The sequence below is a fragment of the Cryptomeria japonica genome, chromosome 1 (assembly GCF_030272615.1).
Source record: "Cryptomeria japonica chromosome 1, Sugi_1.0, whole genome shotgun sequence".
NCBI lineage: Eukaryota > Viridiplantae > Streptophyta > Pinopsida > Cupressales > Cupressaceae > Cryptomeria > Cryptomeria japonica.
Window position 1 is genome coordinate 197,147,569 of NC_081405.1, and position 20,451 is coordinate 197,168,019.

Here is a 20,451-nt window from a genome sequence, read left to right on the forward strand (position 1 = left end):
GACAACTTTTGTTGGCAAAGACATGCCTATTGATGTACTTTCCAAACCCTCATTTGGTTGTCTGGTTTGTGGGGGCAGACCTGGTTCAGTAGTTTGTGGTATCAAACTTGTACTCTCAACCGTTGCTCGTGTTCTGCTATGGCATTCTACAAAATCTTGAATGTCTTCCTCATTATAACCAACCAATTGCAAGCAAGCTTCGGCTACCATATGCTCTAGTTCTTCATCCTTTGAAGTGACATCATGTTTTGTTCCAACAGTTGGTTGTATATCGACTTCAACCTCAAATGCCTCACTTGGCCTCATATCATTCTGCATTGCAGATCAGTTAGTGGCCAAATCCCTATCCTATGGAAGCCACTGATTATATTATGTGGTGTCAATACTTGGGCAAAGGCCTTGCTCACAAGAGTTGCCAACTCTTCCCTTCCAATTTCAATTTGTGGGTACTTTGACATCCATATAGTCCTTTGTTGTTTGAAATAATTCTTGAATGGAGAGAATACATAAATATCAAGTGGCTACAATTTGTGGCTTGTATGAGCAGGAAGGGTTACCAAGTCTATACCTATCCGACTCGCTTCTTCAATTGTCTTCAAGGCTACATGACTGCCATGACCGCCGAAGATCAGTAGGGCCCTATGTGAGGGTGAAACCCCACCAAGGACTGAACGTGCAAAATGTTCCAACCAATTTAGGAACAACTCCTTTGTCATCCATGTATGTTCTTGGAGTGCCATGCAGGCTCCTGGCTCGCAATTTGCAATGGAGTTTTGGATATGCCTCTTAGATTTGAACAAGCAAAATCCAAGAATACTAAAACCACATGCACTAACACATGCCAAAACAGTAATCCACTCTCTACTCTTTGAAATTAGGTGCAGTACACACCTCTGGCCCAATTTGGCTATCACTCTCATTCCACAATTCCTCTCAGCTTGCACACCAGTCTCATCACAATTCCAAATCCGACTGCTACCATACTGATTGAGGTTGTACATTTTCTCCAAGTTGTCATAGAAAGAGGCAACAATACAAGGTCGAAGCATAATAGCTCTATCAGAGTCCACTTCTTATGTTGTTCTCATCATCAGATCAGGGTGCCTCCATCTAAAACTTGCCCACCATGACCTCCCTAGCATCCCATTTTTTAATGGATTAGGCCTATTCTCGGTAATTTAGGCAACAATTGATTGAAGTTGATTGATTTGGAGACCGTGACCAATTTCAACCATGTCTTTGCACCATTGGACAACTTCATGCTCCTCCTCTGCTGATAAAATGGTATGTGGACCCCTCACAGTTGTGCTTGTAACTCCCATCAGCCATGCCCTCACTGAGGTAATGGGGATACCATACTTGATTGATGCGCCTCTAACAAACATGTGCTTGTCTTCTATGCATGATATTGCTTCTTAATGTTAGATATGCTCCATTTTGTTTTGGGAACCTTTGAGGGCACCTGTACTTGTGGTGTTTCTGGAATAGGATTACAGGCTACAATAGAATGGTCATCTACAACAGTAGTTTCTATATGCTAGTTATCTTCTTCCAAATTAATTTTTCATCCATTTAGCAACTTTCTCATCTAATTGTTTACTATTTATTAGAATTATCTTCTCACAAATTAATTTTTCATCAAATTATTAACTTTCTCATCTTATTATTTCTTATAATTATCTTCTCACAAATCAATTTTTAATCAAATTAGTAACTTTTTTATATAATTATGACTGCCTTTTTACAAATTAATTTTTCATCAAATTAGTAACTTTCTCTTCTAATTGTTTATTTAATTAATTAAAAAACTCATTATTATCTTCTCATAAGTTCAAAATGACAATTTTCCGGATCTTTATATGATTTTTCAGAAGTCTAAATTTAATATTTCACCCATCATTTTCATAATCATAAAACTGCAAGAAAAATGATTTTATAATTAAAAAATGGTTCATATTAGATTGAAGAGGTGGGCATCCACATTATCAAAGTCTTGAATAAATGGCTTCAATATGCTCAATCTGAGGTTTAAAATGAGATTTTAAGTTTGTGCTTTTAACTCTTACTTAATGTTTTTAAACTTGTAAATTGCATACATTTTTTATAGGAAAGAAAACTATATCTTAGACAAGTCCTGCATCAAATGTTAGCCTAGAGGACGTTACAAGTCGGCATCATCATCATAGGATAATAATACATTATTTGAATGAATTGAGCCCGTAACCGTTTAAATTTTGAATTTAAATATACCCTGCAGCCGTTAAGTTTATTATTGTTTAAATCCAGGTAATTAAGGATAATTGTACTTTGACCTGAAGGATTTGTTTCTTGGAAAGCTTGGCTATGAATCACCTTCAAGTTCGTCAAAACCATTAATAATTGCCCATTGATTATGTTGCTTCCAAAAATGTCAAAAGAACAAAAACGGAACTTGGAATGAAAGTAATAATGGCACAATAATCACCTGCTGCACTTTAGCCAACAGCAGAATTAGTACTACAGACAATAAATATGCATCCTGAACACCAGCTCACAGTTGTTGGGTTCACAGGATGTTCATGAAGTACATCAACCTAGACTACACATATATACAGATATATGTATGAACAAAGTTGAGAGTTGGGCTTTTAAGAATCTGCATAAAGATGGAGGTGTTTTATGTGCTCTGGACAGCCTTAATTCTTCTGCAGGGATTGGGAGTTAATGCAAACAATGTAAGTTTCAAAAAAATTATTCATACGCATTGCTTACCATGGATAATATCTGTGATCTTGATCTGCATGTTCTTCTTGTTATAGTAGATCCAGAAAACTTCAATTTGTTTTTAATGGCATTGGATTTCAGGTTCACATTGTTTATATGGGGCAGAAGCAATATGAGAATCCACAACTGAATCAGCAATTGCACCATGAGACTCTTGCCTCAGTTCTTGGAAGGTGAATATTATCTTTAACACCATTTTTTTATCTCGTTATTTCTAAATGCAGTAGTTCTTATCTCGGTTACCAGCATAAGCATTGCTTAGGTTCGATTCTTGCTTATTTAGGCATATAATGCCTCTGTTTCAGCAAGGAAGCAGCACAGAGCTCAATGGTTTACAATTACAAGCACGGCTTTTCTGGGTTCGCAGCTAAGCTTTCGCACAGTCAAGCTAAAGCCATTGCAGGTAGGAGTCATTTATTGACAAAAAATCTTCTGGCAAAAGCAGCAGATTCTTGCCCTGTTTCTTCTCCCTTTCTTCTGTGATAGAGTGACAGTAGCCCTATTAGTATGATTGGTCCTATATTATCAAATGCAGTTGTGAGGATTGAACACAGATCTTGTCTATTTTTTTGTTTCAACTTTCAGTCTTCACTTCATTTTTTGGCGATGAAGTGGCATTATTTGTCCTTGGTATGATTAATTACAAGTCATTCATTTACAGAAAGAATAGGTGATAAGGTTATATATTATGCAGATCTCCCTGGTGTGGCCTGGGTATTGCCCAACAAGATTTTAAACATGCACACCACACGCAGTTGGGAATTTCTTCAGCTGACTCTTAAATCAACCAAAGGCTTGCTTCATAAGAGCAAGATGGGAGCAGACACTATTGTGGGTGTTATAGACACAGGTAAACTTTAGGGTATATTTATCTCATGGTTTTAAGTTTGAACGTTTATTCCATGTTTATAAAGTTTGAAGATTATGAAGGAAGGATTGTCATCCCCATCCCTTTAATTGTACCTTTACTATTCCGTCTTTTCTATTTCAATTGCTTTTGTTCGGTATCCATGCCGGCTTTAAGTTGCCTGGTATTTCTTAAGTTTCATGAAGATGTCTGAGCATAAGATCATTGGTGTTGCAGGGATATGGCCAGAATCTCAAAGTTTCAATGACAGTTACATGGGACCGATACCATCCCGTTGGAAGGGACTATGTCAGGAAGGAGAGTTGTTTAATTCATCGAATTGCAACAGGTCTGCTGCATATCTTAGGCATCTCATTATTCAGCAAGTCCAATGTATAAGGGGTGAAATTTATTCAGTGGATCTTGTAATTTTCCAGATTATGGTCAGGATTAGCTTCAAATATTAGTGGAAATAGTATAATTTTTTTTTAAACCTCAATGTCATATGAGCCAAACTTCAGAAATTCACACTTAGATGAATTCTACCCAGAACTCTGGATTTATCCTGATCAGTTTTATTCCTGTCTTCTTTTAAGTTGTCAAATTTCTGTCCTAGGACATCCATTATTGACTAGAGCTTATGGTTCAGGAAGATCATCGGTGCACGCTGGTATATTAAGGCATACGAAGCTGAATTTGGGCCACTAAATAGGAGCAGTGTAAGAGAGTTTTTGTCACCCCGTGATGCATTAGGTCATGGAACTCATACTTCTTCAACAGCAGCAGGTGATTTTGTAGATAATGTGAACTTTCTCGGGCTAGCTCCAGGATCTGCAAGAGGGGGTGCCCCTGGAGCTCGCATTGCAACATACAAAGTATGCTGGGCTACAGGCGATTGCAGTTCAGCTGACATACTTGCTGCATTTGATGATGCAATTCATGATGGTGTGGATGTAATCTCTGTATCTCTTGGATCACCACCTCCACTTGATGCTTATTTTGATGACCCCATAGCTATTGGATCATTTCATGCTCTGGAAAAAGGAATTGTTGTGGTTTGCTCAGCTGGAAATTCTGGACCTTACTCGGATACAGTTACAAACACAGCTCCCTGGTTAATCACAGTAGCAGCCAGCACAATTGACAGAAGTTTCCCTACTGCATTCACTCTCGGAAACAATCAAACATTCAAGGTTAAACGCCCATTCTTCTCTATTTAGCAAATTGTATAAGAAGATAATTATAGTTGGATCATTCTGATTTAGTATGCTAAAATTTTAATGGCATTACTCTACGGCATATTATCTCCTACAGGGCCAAGCATTGTATACTGAAAATCACATGGGGAAGTCCTATAACCTTGTTTATGCAGAAGATATTGCTTCTAGGGATGCTGCTGCCTCCAAAGCTAGGTATGGCTTCTACAAGTTATTCCTTTGATGATAGGTATATTCACAATATGAAGTTTTATGAACTAACTTGCACCTTAAATGAAGTAATGGTTCTCACAGGAAGTAATAAATCTGCAGGACTTGTGAGGCAGACTCTCTTAATGCTACTTTAGCAAAAGGTAAATTTGTTCTATGCTTCCAAACTAGAACACAAAAGCCAAGCAGTGCTGCAGCACTTACTGTCTACAATGCCCAAGGAATTGGAGTGATCTATGCTCAGATCAGAACCAAGACTATAGTTTCTTCCCCGATTATTCCATGTGTACAAGTGGATTTTGAAGTGGGCACTAGTATTCTTTCCTACATTCAGGCATCAAGGTAGTCTAATTTTTACAAAGGAAATAAGATAGCCATAACTCTGCATTTGCAACTGCAACTTTTTTTAAAAAGTACTTCAACTAAGAATGCCTTGTGATACTCTGCAGATCTCCTGTTCTGAGTCTAGCCGCCACAGAAACAGCTATCAAGAAGACACTTGCTCCGCAAATTGCATTTTTCTCCTCTAGGGGACCTAGCTCTCTGTCTCCATCAATATTAAAGGCAAGCAATTTGCAATCTTCCCTTACTTTGCAATTAAGATTTATTGAATATAGATCCCATTTGACTGGTAGACATTATCTCTAATGATAACGTCTCCTTTCAATAGAGAAACAATGCTGCAAAACAACAAAATGTTTGAATGCCTCTAAATTTGACTTGAGAGATTCGTTAGTACACATGTTGCTCTTCTCGTTAAATGCAGTTATGAATATGCCCTACAAATGGAATGATATAATTATTTGCAACTTTGAGGCTATTATAAGACAACATTGTAACCAAAAAGCCATGGTTTGACCTTAATAAGCATGCCTCTTAAAAAGTTACCTCTCATGGATGTAGCCAGGTCTGGAACTGTCTAGTGCATTTCATTCATCCTTTTGGCTCAGATGCCAGATATGAAAATTATTCATTCTGCCACAGTTGCCTGGAACTTGAACCAGGCCTCGTCTCTTGTATTCAAATTTCACAAGCAATTTGGGCTATGCAAACACCAAACAACCGATCGCACCAAACCAGACCACAGCTCAACTGGAACCCTAATGGGTGTTGTGAAATTTTCTTTTGCATCTTTAATTTTTTTTTTTGATATTTTCTGATTGACACTCTTATCTAAAACATTAACCCCATATGAAAAATCTACGGGTTTGCTCAAACTTCAATCTTTAACTTAATTTGTTGTTTACGTTCACAAATTTGTCCTTTAGTTTCTATTGACAACAAATTTATGTTCAGATCTCATGTTAAGATGCTTCCAGGCAGATTATATTTTTTGCTTCCTTACATGGCTTTTCTGAAACGCAAAATCTTGAACTTGATATTTATTTGGAAGAACAATCCTTGTACAAACCTTCTCAACCAAGTTAATATCACCTGACAGATTCAAACTTCAAATTTAATAGAAAATGCAATTTATAGATGTTAAATTGATGATTCTAAATTTATATTCAACATGACGAATCTTTCAATTCTTTAATATGGTACACTGCCTTTTTCTTAATGGACAAAAGTTTGTTATGTGAGGGCAAGCTTATTGTCGGAGAACATTCAAGTCTTCAATTTCAATGTTTCATGCTGATCATATGTATCTCACTTTTCTTCTCCATCCTTTATATGCAAGCAAAAGTTTATTTTCAATTTGAAGGCAATTATTTTGCAGCTCTTTTATATGAAGTCTCTAACCCTGCAAGCAAGTCATGGTACTAAAAGAAGAATGACATAGATGACAACTTTCCTAAGCATTATATTTTGTATTTGCAGCCAGACATTGCTGCACCTGGTGTCAATATCTTGGCAGCGTGGCCTCCTGTTTCTCCGCCATCTGATATGCCACTTGACAGACGCATTGTTAACTTTAATATTGAGTCTGGAACGTCAATGTCTTGCCCCCATGTATCGGGTATAGTCACTCTTCTCAAAGCCTTGCACCCAAGGTGGAGTCCTGCTGCAATTAGGTCAGCATTGGTAACAACAGGTAAGAGTTTCTACCTTCTATAATCTTAACTTCTACTTGGATGAAAATATGAAACTCATGACTGGAAATTCAGAAAACTAAAAATTTGAGAATGTGTTAAAATTTAGACCCACGATAATTCAAATTTGTCATTTACGTTTGTGAAGTGAGTCATATTAAAACAGGAAAAACATTCAAGAGATATTATACAGGGTAGGATATATGATGTAGGACCTGGGGGATGACCCAAATTGAACAAATCTTCAATCCTACAGTTTCAACCAGGCAACAAGGACAGGAAAACCTAACTATAACTCAATTACTTGCACACACACGCTTCCTAAGTATCCTGATAAGAACAGTTTTAGTTAACTTCTGGGAGCTACATTAGTTTAAGAGCATTATAAACTTCATGCATACACAACAAACAATAATGCTAGATCTTTACAACACCAGCGAATTCATTTTCTATGACTGAGAATTACTCCAATATGAAGGGGCTCTCTTACATATATCCAGAATATGATTGGTATTTCTTTAAACCTAAGTTCAAAAACAACCTCCATTTTAGAATCATCAGCAGCCAATCTGACTGCTTGGTTCGTATTGACCCAAGCTTCCAACTTCTTCCCAAAGAATTCAAATTACAAATCATTTTAGTTTCTCTCCATTAACTGTAGATGCTCGTATCACTAATTGTTGGTGCTGTCTCCCACCAAAATGAAAGGGAAACTGGGTTATAGTCGAAGGTTGTCCTCATCTTTTTCCCAAACATATAATCTTGCTCTATCCATTCCCATTATGCATGCCAGCAGTATGTGTAAACTGAATGATACTTCTGGAATCATGGGATGAGGAAACTGAATGACACTCCTAGCATAATGGATCAGGATAACCATATGAGAAAAATCAAAGGTCAAAGTCAAAGCAGTTATTCATTTATTTATTTATGTTTCCATTTATTTTGGTGATGAGCTTTGTTGTCTACCGAGAATGCTCTTGCATTAGACTCCCCAAATAGAAATTTGTGAGCTTAGGGCTCAGAAACATAGAGTGATAAAAGTTGGAACCACACTTTTGGCTAACTACCATAGCCACAGCATTCCCTTCCACCATGTGAAGTACTTCTTGGTTTCTGACTGCATTTGTTTTCTTCCTTTCCATCTCTCCTCTTGATGATGTAATATTTACTATTATCTTTGAAATTCTGGACTGGCTGCTTCTTCTCACTTCATTCTGAAGACTGCTGCAAGTCTTATCACAAAATTCTATGAGTATTGCTCTTACAGCTTCCTTCTTGTGCACAACACCTATCACATCCTCTAGTTTGAAGAACAACTTATCCTCTACACCCTGCTTTAGGTGCTCCTACAACAATACCTTTCCTTTTTCTCCTTCAGATATGTAGTTTTAATAATCCACATCCTTCTCAGCTTCTTCTGCTGCAACATTACATCATCTTCTCTTTGTCTTAACCTTAAAGCACTGTAAGCATGTCTGCACAAGGTCATTTACGCTCTTATTGCTTAATTATGAACAAAGCAATTTCAAACTCTTGAGAACCTCTTCTTCATCATCTGAGTAATCTATTTTCACATCTTTTGCACTCTTCATCACTTTTGAATGATTCACAGCAATCCACTTCTCTGTGTCCTTTGTCTCTATGTCACTTGCCTTACCTATTGTTCAAACTTGGATGGTTTGGACATGACAACAAAATATTCTTCTTCCCTCTTCACTGCAAGCAGCTAATAAAACTTTGGTGTTGCTGTCCACTTCTCTCGCTCTTTTCAAAGGACTCAAAAGTGAACTTTTTTCTGTTCTTTTGAAGCATGTATGTGTTGGCTCTTCCATCATGTACAACTTCTTATCAAATTGCCAAGGTCTACTCAACAAAATAGGACACACACTAATAGGCATAGCATCAAAACAAATTCCGTTCTTATATGAACCAACAACATTGTTCATTTACAAATAAATTAATAATTGATGACTCTTTTGAAGCCAAGATACGATTGGCTTGATGATGATGATATGATGTAATAGGTTGATTGATGACTTGTTTTGTGTTATTGATGGCAACCATGTTTTGTTAGTCATCTAAGTCATTTAGTCCAACCGGTAAAGCCTAACTAGTAGAGGAAGCAATTATACAGTGAATCAGCAAACATGACAACAACTAGTAAACAGGGACAATGCTATGATCAAGCGACCGGTATGGATGATCGGTGATGAGTTAGATGTTGCGGTTTGGAATGTATGTTCATGACATTGGCAGGAGTCTATGACCGGAACCACATCAGTGGATTTGAAGTTTGGAGCGAGTTATGATGTACTGAGTAGTCAATCAGGAAGAATAGTTAACCGGTAGAGCAGAGTTACTTAGATCGGTAAACCGGTAGACTTAATGTTTTATTTTTGAGTTATGATGTCTGTGGCTGACATGACTAAAGCATAATGTGCAAGATTGTCTAGATACATTGAACCTAGGAAATTGTTCCAAGGGTATTTTGCCGACTTAGCATAGTTGTTTATAAAAAGATGAATATTGTGTGATGATGTATCTGCAGAAGGATCAAGAATGAGAATGTGATTGTGCGGTGGAAGGTGAAGCTCTATATTGATGTTTAGTCAGTGATTGAAGCAGAACTAAAGCGGATCTATCAGGCACAAAGGTGCTATATGCAGATCACTTACCTGTTGTTTCCTAACAATTGCAACAGTACTAAAATCCCTTAACCGGGTAGGTCCTAACAGGCCCGATCTTGTAAATCCCTTCACCAGGTGACTCATTAACTTGGGTTTAAATCCTTTAGCAAGGTTACTCTTAATAGGGTATAGCTCCTAATAGAGCTGAGGTTGAAATCCCTTCATCGGGCAACTCCTAACAGGGTTTGCTCTTAATCGAGCATTATTGTAAAGCTCCTAACCGAGCTAGGCCTTTAACAGGGCGCATTCCGAAAGACTGCAAATTTTGTGGGTACCAATTCCCATCGTGGTTTTTCCCATTTGGGTTTCCATGTGAAAAATTATTGTGTTATGTGTTGCATGCTTTATTGGATGTTTGCATATGTGGTGATATTTCTTGCATACTTATTATTTTTCAAGTTGGTTAAAGTGGTGATCAGATATATATTGTTTTTGCTTGCACTCATTCACCCCCCCCCCCCCCTCTCAGTGCCTTATAAGTTTATCAATTGGTATCAGAGCCTAATCCCTTAAGGCTAAATCGCTTGGGAAGGATCCTTAAGGCTATCATGGGGGATATGAGTTATAGAGAGATTTCTAACCGGCTTGCAGAATCTGAAGAAGCCCTAGGTGAACTGAGGGTCAAGTATAAAGCTTCATTGGCTAAGAGAAGAGAGCTAGTTGAACAGTTGTATGAACTTAGTGAAAACAGTTCATCTGAAGAAGCTAACATTGATGCTTTGGCTAATGAGGTGGAAAAGTTGAATGATGAGAAGTTAAATTTGAGGAGAGAGTTGGAAGCCCTAACCATCAGAATGAGTCAAGAGCTGGAAGCCAGGAGGATTGTTGAAGACAAAATTAGAGAGAAGGATGATGAGATCTTAAAGCTGAACCAGGAGATTAGTAACCTGCATGCACATCTTCATGAGGAAAAAGAAGAAAAAGAAGAAATACAAGCTAATCTAGACATGGCTATGTCTCTTAGAGAAAGTCTTATGAAGAAGAATGAAGATCTTAGTAAGGAGTTGGCTGATGCTAATGAGATATCGGCTAAATACAACAAGAGCTCTACTATGCTTGATGAGTAGATCCAATCACAAAGGCAGAATGGAGATACGCATGGCTTGGGATACACAACCTTTGAGCAAGGAGAGCCTTCCGGTACTAAAGACGTCATGCCTGAAGATAAATCTGCACCTAAGAACATGAAAACCACCGGTAAGAGATCGTACAAACCAGTATGTTTTAACTGTCATAAAGTAGGTCATACTGTTAATGTTTGTAGAAGTAGATCCAGTACCTTTGATGGATATAGACCTAATACATATAATGGATATAGACCTAATACATATAATGGATATAAGCCTATTACCTTTAATGGTTATTGCTACAATTTCAACATATATGGGCATAGAGTTGTTGAGTGCAAGTCTGGAGCAAATAATCAAAGATCTTACTTGAATCAAAGGTTTGATGGTGGATGGCAAAGATCTTTCAATGACCAGAGAAACCCTACTTGGCAGAGACCTTATGTGAACCGGTCTAGTCCATATGAAAGGGAGAATAGGTGGAATGTGACATTCTCAATCTGTCATAACTATGGTCATATGGCTATGAACTGCAGAAGAAGAACTAGTAGAGGCAATGCTGGTCCTTGGAGAGCATCTGGAATGGCATGTTATCATTGTCACAAACCGGGACATATTGCAAGGTTTTGCAGAGAAAGAATGAACCAACCAGGGAAATCAGTTTGTTGACCGGAAAGGGAAGAAGGTTGATGTGGAGGAGACCAAGAGTGAAATGAACAAGATTTGGCGAAAGAAGAGTGATGAGAAACCAGCGGAAGACCCTAATTCTTCACCTAGTGTGGAGAATCCATCACCGGTAAACTAAGCTATGTTGGCAATATGACATAATTGATTATGTGTTGCATTGATGTTTTGTCAATAATGTCAACACTAGCTGTTATGGTTGGCTATCGGCAAACAGGTTTTGGTTACCGGTAGAAGAACTAGTGTTACCGGTAAGGGTTTAAGGTTTTACTGGCAGAGCTTTTACTGAGAATCTTTGACAGGATGCATAAGTGGTGTTGGTGCGGCTTCTAGATGGAATTCAGGATGCCGAAGGTGATCCTTGATCGTGCCTCGACTGATTGGAGACATCACTTTGGCATGGTGGACCCAGATTAGGTCCGGTACCTATCTAGGTTATGGACCGGTATCATGTTAACGTGTTCTCTACACATTACCGAGATGTTTTAGAGATTGGTTAATGTTGTTTTGGTCTTAAGCCGTATGGCATATCATTGTAATATGGATGCATGTAATGATCTTATTGTAATATCTTTTAGGTGGCTGACCTAATTGGTTTAGGCCTTAGGGTTTGTATAAATTAGTGTAAAATCTCATTGTAGATCATATGTTGTGGTTGTGGAATGAAATATCATATGCGAAGGAGATCTGGTCGATCATAGGTGATCAAATTGGGTTTATTTAAGAGGTCAAAGGCCTCTGGTATTGAGCTTAACCGGGACTGTAATCAGGCATGGTAGATGCTATCACTGGCAGTTCATTCTTCTAGATTGTTGTCCAATTATCTTGAGGTGGTTATAACCTCTCTGTAGTCAGTGAGACTCCTTTGTAATGAGCAGTACGCTCTAGGCAGTGTGCCTTCCTGCATGTGTAGGCCCCTTATTGTATCACATACTTTCTGCAGAAGTATCATTAGACTGTGGGTAGGCTTCCCAACGTGGTTTTTCACTTTACCAGGTTTTCCGCGTACAAATCATGGTGTTATGTGGTATGGTTGCATTGTGTTAATTCACTGTTTCATTCTTAAGTTTTATTGCTTACCGGTATCTGTTTCTGCTATTCCGGTATTCAATGTTTATGTGCTTCGGTTAAAGGTTATAAAGTGGTTTGATTAATATAATCTGTTGACAACTTATTCACCCCCCCCACCCCCCTCCTCTCAGCTATCCACCGGTTATCCTAACAAGCTATGCATAAAGCTTAGGGGGAGCTTATTTTCAGATTTATTTCTGGACCCCCTGAATGGTGTGCGGTAAGTCAAATCTGCATATCTTGATGCATTATGATGTTATGAAGAGTTTTTGTGATCTAACCGATATATTGGATGTGTTATGAGAACTGGTAACAAGTTTTAGGGTTGAATGGTGATTAGGGTAAGTTCAACCGATATTGCATTTAATGTAGTTTTTAAAAGGTAAATAAAAGGATGTTTTATAGTTTCATTTGTTACCTTGCATTCTCGAGAGCACATTTGCAAAGCGACTGAAGCTCAGAAGAGCATTCGACTACTACCTTGGCAAATCTGATAGCTGATTGTGAACATTTGGGAAGTAGTGAATCGGTGAAAGAGCATTCAAATAGGAAACCCTAACTGCGAAGAAGTTGAAAGGTATTTATCTAAAGATGCGATGTGTGTTTGAGTTTTCGCAATGGATACACCGCATATTGTTGATGTATCTGTAAGGCCTCGACCGAAGTTTAAGAGGCATCCACATAAGTCAACATAAACTGATCCCGCTGGAGCCCTATCTAGTGTTCCTTATGGTGTTCTGCTTGTGGAAGATGTCAGATCTTATATTCACTGTAAGTTGGAAGACTTAGGTATTTTTGCTATCTTTGATCAGTACAAGTTAATGTGTGATAAGGAAGGAATTTTGAAAGAACAATTCAGATGGGTTACCGATAAAGGTTTTCATCATGCATTGAATTTTCTGGATGATTTTGAGGAAGAGCATGTTAGATATGTCCTAAGCAGAATACATGATCAGTTTAAGTGGTTAGATAGACCGCATAAACCAAGGAGGCTATTCATGCTATCACCAGATTGTGGGCAATCAGTGAAGTCCCTACATTGAGATCAATCCCTAAGGATGATGTGACTAAATTGACAAAATCTAGATGGGATGTACAAGCTATGACTGTGAATGAGATTGAGGATCCAAAAGTAAAATATGTATCTATGGTTATCGGTTATAGGGTTTATCATTCTAGCCGAATGAACAGTATTCCTTGTGTTGCGATTCATACTGCCTATCAGATGATTAAGGATAATGCAAAATATGATCTTTCTGAAGCCTTAAGAGAACAGTTGATGCTGAATCTAGAGTCAATTCAGAAGGACAAAAGGCAAAAATTCAAATTTGGACAGTTGATTGTTGGTTTATTTTTCTATTTCTAGAACTTCTTTCCTGGTATAGGTGAAATACAGTGGTCTGATGATACATCGACATCCCCACAAATAAAGAACAATATTAAAATGCTTGGGAATGAATTTAATAAGACCATTTGGGGTTACTTCAAAGATTTTCAGAAGAGGATGCATGAAAGAAAAAGGATACCGGAAAGTGTTGTGAAGAAATATGAGGATTCTATCTGTTTCATGGTGGATACTAACACTTGTCAGATGGAGGCAGCAGACCCTAGAACTTCATGGGTGATGCCCATGGGATATGAAGTGGAAGCAGATATTTTGACTATGTATGCTGATCATCTCCTTGCACAATCGGTAGATCCTAGCGCAACAAGGTTTGGAACATATAAGGGGAAATCTATAGAAGTACATTCTGAGTTGGCTAAATCGGTTATTGCAAAGAAAGTTAGAAAAGAGGTTGAAGAATTTGCTATTTCACAAGGATTTACTAAGGAAATGATTTATGAAGCAAGAGCAAAGTTTGAAGCAAGGAAGGCCGAATCCTCTAGTGTCTCAATCGGTACCAGCACCGGTATGCAAACAAGGAGTGTGGATGTGAAGAAAGAGAAGCCCCCTCCTCCCCCTAAGATCCAAATCAGAAGAAAACCTAAAGCAAAAAAGCCCGAAGCACCTAAAGTGAAAGAAGTGTATAGGAAAAGGAAGAAAAGGCAAGCGCAAAGGACTCTTGAGACTGTTGTTGAGGATATAGAAGAAGATACAGAATCTGAAGGTGGACAGAAAGAGTTGAGAGCCAGTGGGAAGAAATCCAAAGTGGTTGGATAACCTACTATGAAATCTGTAAAGCAACCGGTAAGTAAATTCACTTCACTTGAAAAGATATTGGAGAAAATAAGAAAGTATGGTATTTTTGGTTGATGTAAAGAGACGTTATGACAATTTTGGTAAAGATGAGCAAAAGCAAATTGAAGATACTATTGTTTGGTTTATGAACAAGTATAGTAAAGCATTGATTGAGTTGCAAGGTTTAATATCTGATTCTTTGTACAATAAATTGGAAGCAAGATGGAAAACTGCTATAAAGCAGGACAAAGAATTATTGAATTTGTATTAATGCATTTGCAACCAGAGACCTCTATGGAGGATATTCAAGAAATTATTTCCAAGACAAGGCCATTATTTCTTACAAAGAAAAGGTTGACAAGATTATTAGTTGGTGAATCTCAGTCGGTACATGCTGGGACTAAGCAAATTTTGAAGAAGAGGAACCGGGGAGAACTAAGGGAGAAGATCTCCCTGATAATTTGAATATTGATGATATTATACCGGATGAGATTGTTTTTGCTGACACATCAGTTGATACAAGCACTAAGCAAGATCCAATCATTATCCTTGATGAAGAGACTGTGTTACCGGGAGCTACTTCAACGGTACAAGTGAAGAGAAAACAGAAGCAGAGAAGAAAGATGAAGAAAAGACAAGCACAAGAGTCACCGATAAAAGCAAAAGAGAAACATAAGGAAGAAGAAATGAAGGAAGGAGAACCTGATCAGAAAGTGACAAATCGGTCTTACATCAAAGAAGATCCTTGATGATGATGAGGAAGATGACACAGTAAGCATCCAAGGACCGATTAATATGGACATGTTGAGCTCAACTGAGCTGATGGAGATTGCATCTGCTATGCAATCTAAGGCACAAAAGAAGATTATGCAAGCTCAGAGGAAAGAGGCACAAACAATTCAGAGTGTTTTTGATATATTGTCCAGTCTGTTACTGCAAACCGAGACAGATAATTTCACATCTCCTATTGACAAACTGGAACATTTGGTTACATCAGCAAGTGAGTAGATGAAGAGTTTGGAAGAAGCTGCAATTAAGAATGTTGAAAAGGAGTATGAGAAGAAAAGAATTGAAATTTTGATCAAGGCAATTGACAGAGATAGGGTAGGTCTTACTGTCAATTTGGACCTAATAAGAGAAGCATTACAAACCGGAGGTAAAATACTTTCTACCATTTCAAATTTTGCACTATTTTGTGATGATCTTGAGAAGAAGCAGGAAGCTCAGCAGGAGCTTAAAGTTTTGAGTGAATGAGTTAGATGTTGCGGTTTGGAATGTATGTTCGTGACATTGGCAGGAGTCTATGATCAGAACCGCATCATCAGATTCGAAGTTTGGAGCAAGTTATGATGTACTGAGCAGTCAGTCAGGAAGAACAGTTAACTGGTAGAGCAGAGTTACTTAGATCGGTGAACCGATAGACAATGTTTTATTTTTGAGTTATGATGTTTGCGGCCGACATGAGTAAAGCATAATGTGCAAGATTGTCTAGATACATTGAACCTAGGAAATTGTTCCAAGGGTATTTTGCCGACTTAGCAGAGTTGTTTATAAAAAGATGAATATTGTGTGATGATGTATCTGTAGAAGGATCAAGAATGAGAATTTGATTATGCGGTGGAAGGTGAAGCTTTGTATTGATGTTTAGTCAGTGATTGAAGCAGAACTGAAGCGGATCTATCAAGCACAAAAGTGCTATATGCAGATCACTTACTTGTTGTTTCCTAATAGTTGCAACACTACTAAAATCCCTTAACCGGGTAGGTCCTAACAGGCCTGATCTTGTAAATCCCTTCACCGGGTGACTTATTAACTTGGGTTAAATCCTTCAGCAAGATTACTCCTAATAGGGTATAGCTTCTAACAGGGCTGAGGTTGAAATCCCTTCATCGAGTGACTCCTAATAGGGTCTGCTCTTAACTGGGCATTATTGTAAAGCTCCTAACTGGGCTAGGCCTTTAACGGGGTGCATTCCGAAAGACTGCAAATTTTGTGGGTACCAATTCCCATCGTGGTTTTTCCCATTTGGGTTTCCACGTGAAAAATTATTGTGTTATGTGTTGCATGCTTTATTGGATGTTTGCATATGTGGTGATATTTCTTGCATGCTTATTGTTTTTCAAGTTGGTTAAAGTGGTGATCAGATTTCTATTGTTTTTGCTTGCTCTGATTCACCCCACCCCCCCCTCAATGCCTTATAAGTTTATCAAATACCTTGTAAGGATTTTGGCATGTTATCATTTTCATCTCATTAGACACTAGATTGTCTAATTTTACGATCATCAACAATAATTTTACGAATACCTTCCAATTTGCAAACAGTTCTAAAGAGAACCTTTTTTTGCAATAGTTCATTCTCCTTCGTTGTTGGTTTCAGTAGCATTGTCTTCACCACGAGAGTTTCTTCTTGCTCTAGTTATTCAGTATGACTAGCAGATGCAACTGATTCTTCATCAACTTGTACAATATGAGTGCTGCCTTCATTCCTCCTACCTTTCTCTTGTGCTTGTGAGCATTCAAAAGCCCTCTGACCATCTTGACCACATCTGAAACATGTGCGACCAGATGATCTAGCTCTTCCTCTGCCATGGTTTCCTCCCTCTGTCGGTGGATATGTTCCTTACCTAGAGATGGCTGATTTTGGTCTTATGAAGTAGATTTCAGCTCCTTCCCAATCTTGATTCCTCCCAATGCCTTGCATATTTTCACTTCTGTCAAATCTTCCCCGACCTCTTGCTGTACACTGTTGCTTTCTAGACAATATCTGCTCATCTTTTAAGGTACATTGATACACCTCATCCACAGTACCTACTTTGATTAGAGCCAATTCATCCAGGGGCTGAAATCTTTGTCCATTGAGGTATCTAGCAGCTTTTATCTTCTCTTCTTCTTGCATATATATTCTGACTTGTAAGCATAAATTATTTTTAGTGAACTCTTGAACATACAACTCCTGTCTCAAATTTTGAAATTGCTTGAAATAGGTTTTGTTGATGGTTTAAATTTTAAAAGCAAGAACTTTTCCTTTAAGATACTTTACATTTTAGGTTGTAATCTTACCTTCTCCATGATTTTTGAATGCTATCCCACCATAGAACAGAATGTGACTTCATTTTACTCACGTTGGATTCAACCTCCTAGGATCATCTTTTCCAAAGTTTTTCATATCAGAGTACTTCTCAAGCTTTCACTCAATCCACAAGAGATCAAGTTTAAATCCCTAATGGCTTAATTTTTGTAACTTGCATTCCTATAGCTTAAATTAATCTCTCCATGATTGAGCCGTAATTAGAGCTCTTTGTACCTCTGCTTCATCTTTAGACTCGTCATGTAAAAGTCAAGCCTCCAAAACCTTAAAAAATTCCTCATTCAAGTCTCCTTGGCTTCCTTTTGCCTCTTCTAAGCCCAACAAAATAAAACCCCCTGTTAGCCATCTTTCTTTCACTACCTGTTCTCTGACCACCAATACAAGATGGAGAGCAACTCTCTATCCTCTGTCCACTGTTTTCTTAATAGAGGATACAGGCCGGCCTCTTGTTGGAGAACTAACTTCTCTTTCTTCTCTCTTCCACCTCCCAGAGCTAGAGCCTTGCTCTGCTACCAAAGTGTTGTAGGACCTGGGGGGTGACCCAACTGAATAGGCAATCCACCTAAGCAGCCTTGAACAAATCTTCAGTCCTCCAATTTCAAACGGGCAACAAGGACAGGAAAACCCAACTATAATTTCTTTACTTAGATACACACTTGTTCTAAGTCTCGTGATAAGAATAGTTTTAGTTATTTATTGGGAATTAGGGATTATCAATTTTGTGAGCGCAGCAAATAATAATACTGGATATTTACAACTCTAGCAAATTCATTACTATGACTGACACTTGCAGTAGTATGAAGGGGCTTTGTTACGTATACCAACCAACACAGAAATAAAATGGGATAGCTTTGTATAAGACTGAATATAGGAGCCCTCCTGTTTTCAACGCAGATTTACCATGCTTTCAAATCCTGTTTTTTGTCTTCTTTTTGCTGCTTTCTCTTCCAATGTAGTCCCTTGTATTCCCCTTCCTGAATATGAAGATAGGTATTTCTTTAATCCTATACAAAACCCAATTTAAAAGGCACTTTGTCCCTTTCCCCAGAGTCTTACCTGGCTGCTCTGCATGTATCAACACAAGCTTCCAAGTTCTTCCCGGAGGATTCGTTTTATAAATCTTTCTATATTCTATATTTTATGCCATTTGATAAAACCGAACATGCAGCACTAAAGGTTGCTGTGATGTGAAAACATTCTTTGCCTTCTTAGATCGGTAAACTATAATAAATCTGAGTATTATGTACCTTTGAATTTGTAGAAACTTAAAAGATTTGAGTTTTTTTCGCTTGGTCATAGTTAAAATTTAATGAATTTTTCTTTTTGAACATTTAATCCATATGATCATTGAAACCATGTTTCTTGGTTAAAACCTGTTTCTGTAGAAAAAGTTAAAGTGACAATCACTGGAATCCCTTTGTGATGCAGCTTCTGTAACAGATGAGTTTGCGCTGAAAATAGTAGGAGAAGGAGCACCCCAAAAAGTTGCAGACCCTTTTGACTATGGGGGAGGTCATGTTAATCCCAACAAAGCAGCCGATCCAGGCCTTGTATATGATATGAAATCAGAAAACTACATACCGTTCTTATGCAGCATGGGATATAACACCTCGGCCATTCATCTGATAACAGGTAAATCCAAATCCAATATTTGCAGTAGAAGTTCCAGCGACCTAAACCTCCCAACCATCTCAATACCCAATCTAAGGGGTAAATTGACACTTAGGAGGACCGTTACAAATGTAGGTCCAGAATTGTCCATTTACAAGGTTCATGTACAATCCCCACCAGGTGTTGAAGTGAGTGTAAAGCCTAAGGTTTTGTCATTCAATGCCACAGGTTCAAAAATGTCATTCAGAGTCATTTTAAAAACAGGGTTAAATTTAGAAGGCAGATACTCATTCGGAGCATTTGTTTGGAGTGATGGAGTACACCATGTGAGGACGCCTATTGCAGTTCGCACAGTGGAACATGATTCTTTTATCTGATTGATTGTACGTCTAGCTTCATAAACAAATCAAATGTTTTAGGGTTTTTTTGTTATTATTATTATTATTATTATTTTCATAGTGTATTCATATGGGTTTTAATTCTATTTTAAGATAAATTTTATATTTCTGGTTGCTGTTTTTGGATTCTAGTTTGGGATCACATTTTAGATTCATTACAAATTGACAAAAAGAAGTATGGATTGTGGAAAACTGATGTCTTTAACTTTTATATATTTATGGAAGGTTGTAGTCTAATTGATTGAACATAATTGGTGAGGATGGTAGTATGTTCCTTATATTTAAATGTTCAATAGACAAGTGGGATTCTTCTTCTAAGAGAATATTTAGAGAGACACAAAGATACATATGTTTATGATATTATTGACATTGGAAAAATTAATGAATGAAAGGTTCACAATTTCTTTTAATATAGGAAAATTGTATTTGTATATTATATAATGAGAGGAACCAAATGCATTTCTAGGAATTTTGTGTGGACATTGTTTGGACACACTTCTCCTTTCATAAATACTGTTTTGCATGTGTGAATGCTATTGGAACAAGAAAGTTAGACAATCTTTAAACTCATGTCACAATTGTGAATATTGTCT

General features: G+C 37.7%; 1 protein-coding gene across 3 annotated transcripts; it reads left to right on the forward strand.

Annotated features, from left to right (window-relative positions):
- The first annotated feature begins 2,316 nt into the window (after nucleotides 1–2,316).
- Nucleotides 2,317–19,963, forward strand: LOC131070128 (subtilisin-like protease SBT3.9). Of its 3 annotated transcripts, XM_058005660.2 has the most exons (12): nucleotides 2,317–2,714; nucleotides 2,845–2,936; nucleotides 3,069–3,166; nucleotides 3,458–3,613; nucleotides 3,848–3,959; nucleotides 4,260–4,803; nucleotides 4,925–5,022; nucleotides 5,140–5,379; nucleotides 5,487–5,601; nucleotides 6,859–7,072; nucleotides 19,278–19,481; nucleotides 19,689–19,963. In XM_058005660.2, exons 1-12 carry the CDS (start codon nucleotides 2,646–2,648, stop codon nucleotides 19,835–19,837), a joined length of 2,091 nt encoding a protein of 696 aa, XP_057861643.1. In that variant the 5' UTR covers nucleotides 2,317–2,645; the 3' UTR covers nucleotides 19,838–19,963. The 3 variants fall into 3 exon arrangements, with proteins under 3 accessions (XP_057861643.1, XP_057861641.1, XP_057861642.1); XM_058005658.2 differs by having other exon boundaries at nucleotides 2,319–2,714; nucleotides 19,278–19,963; XM_058005659.2 differs by lacking the exon at nucleotides 2,317–2,714 and having other exon boundaries at nucleotides 3,047–3,166; nucleotides 19,278–19,963.
- Nucleotides 19,964–20,451: the final 488 nt, after the last annotated feature.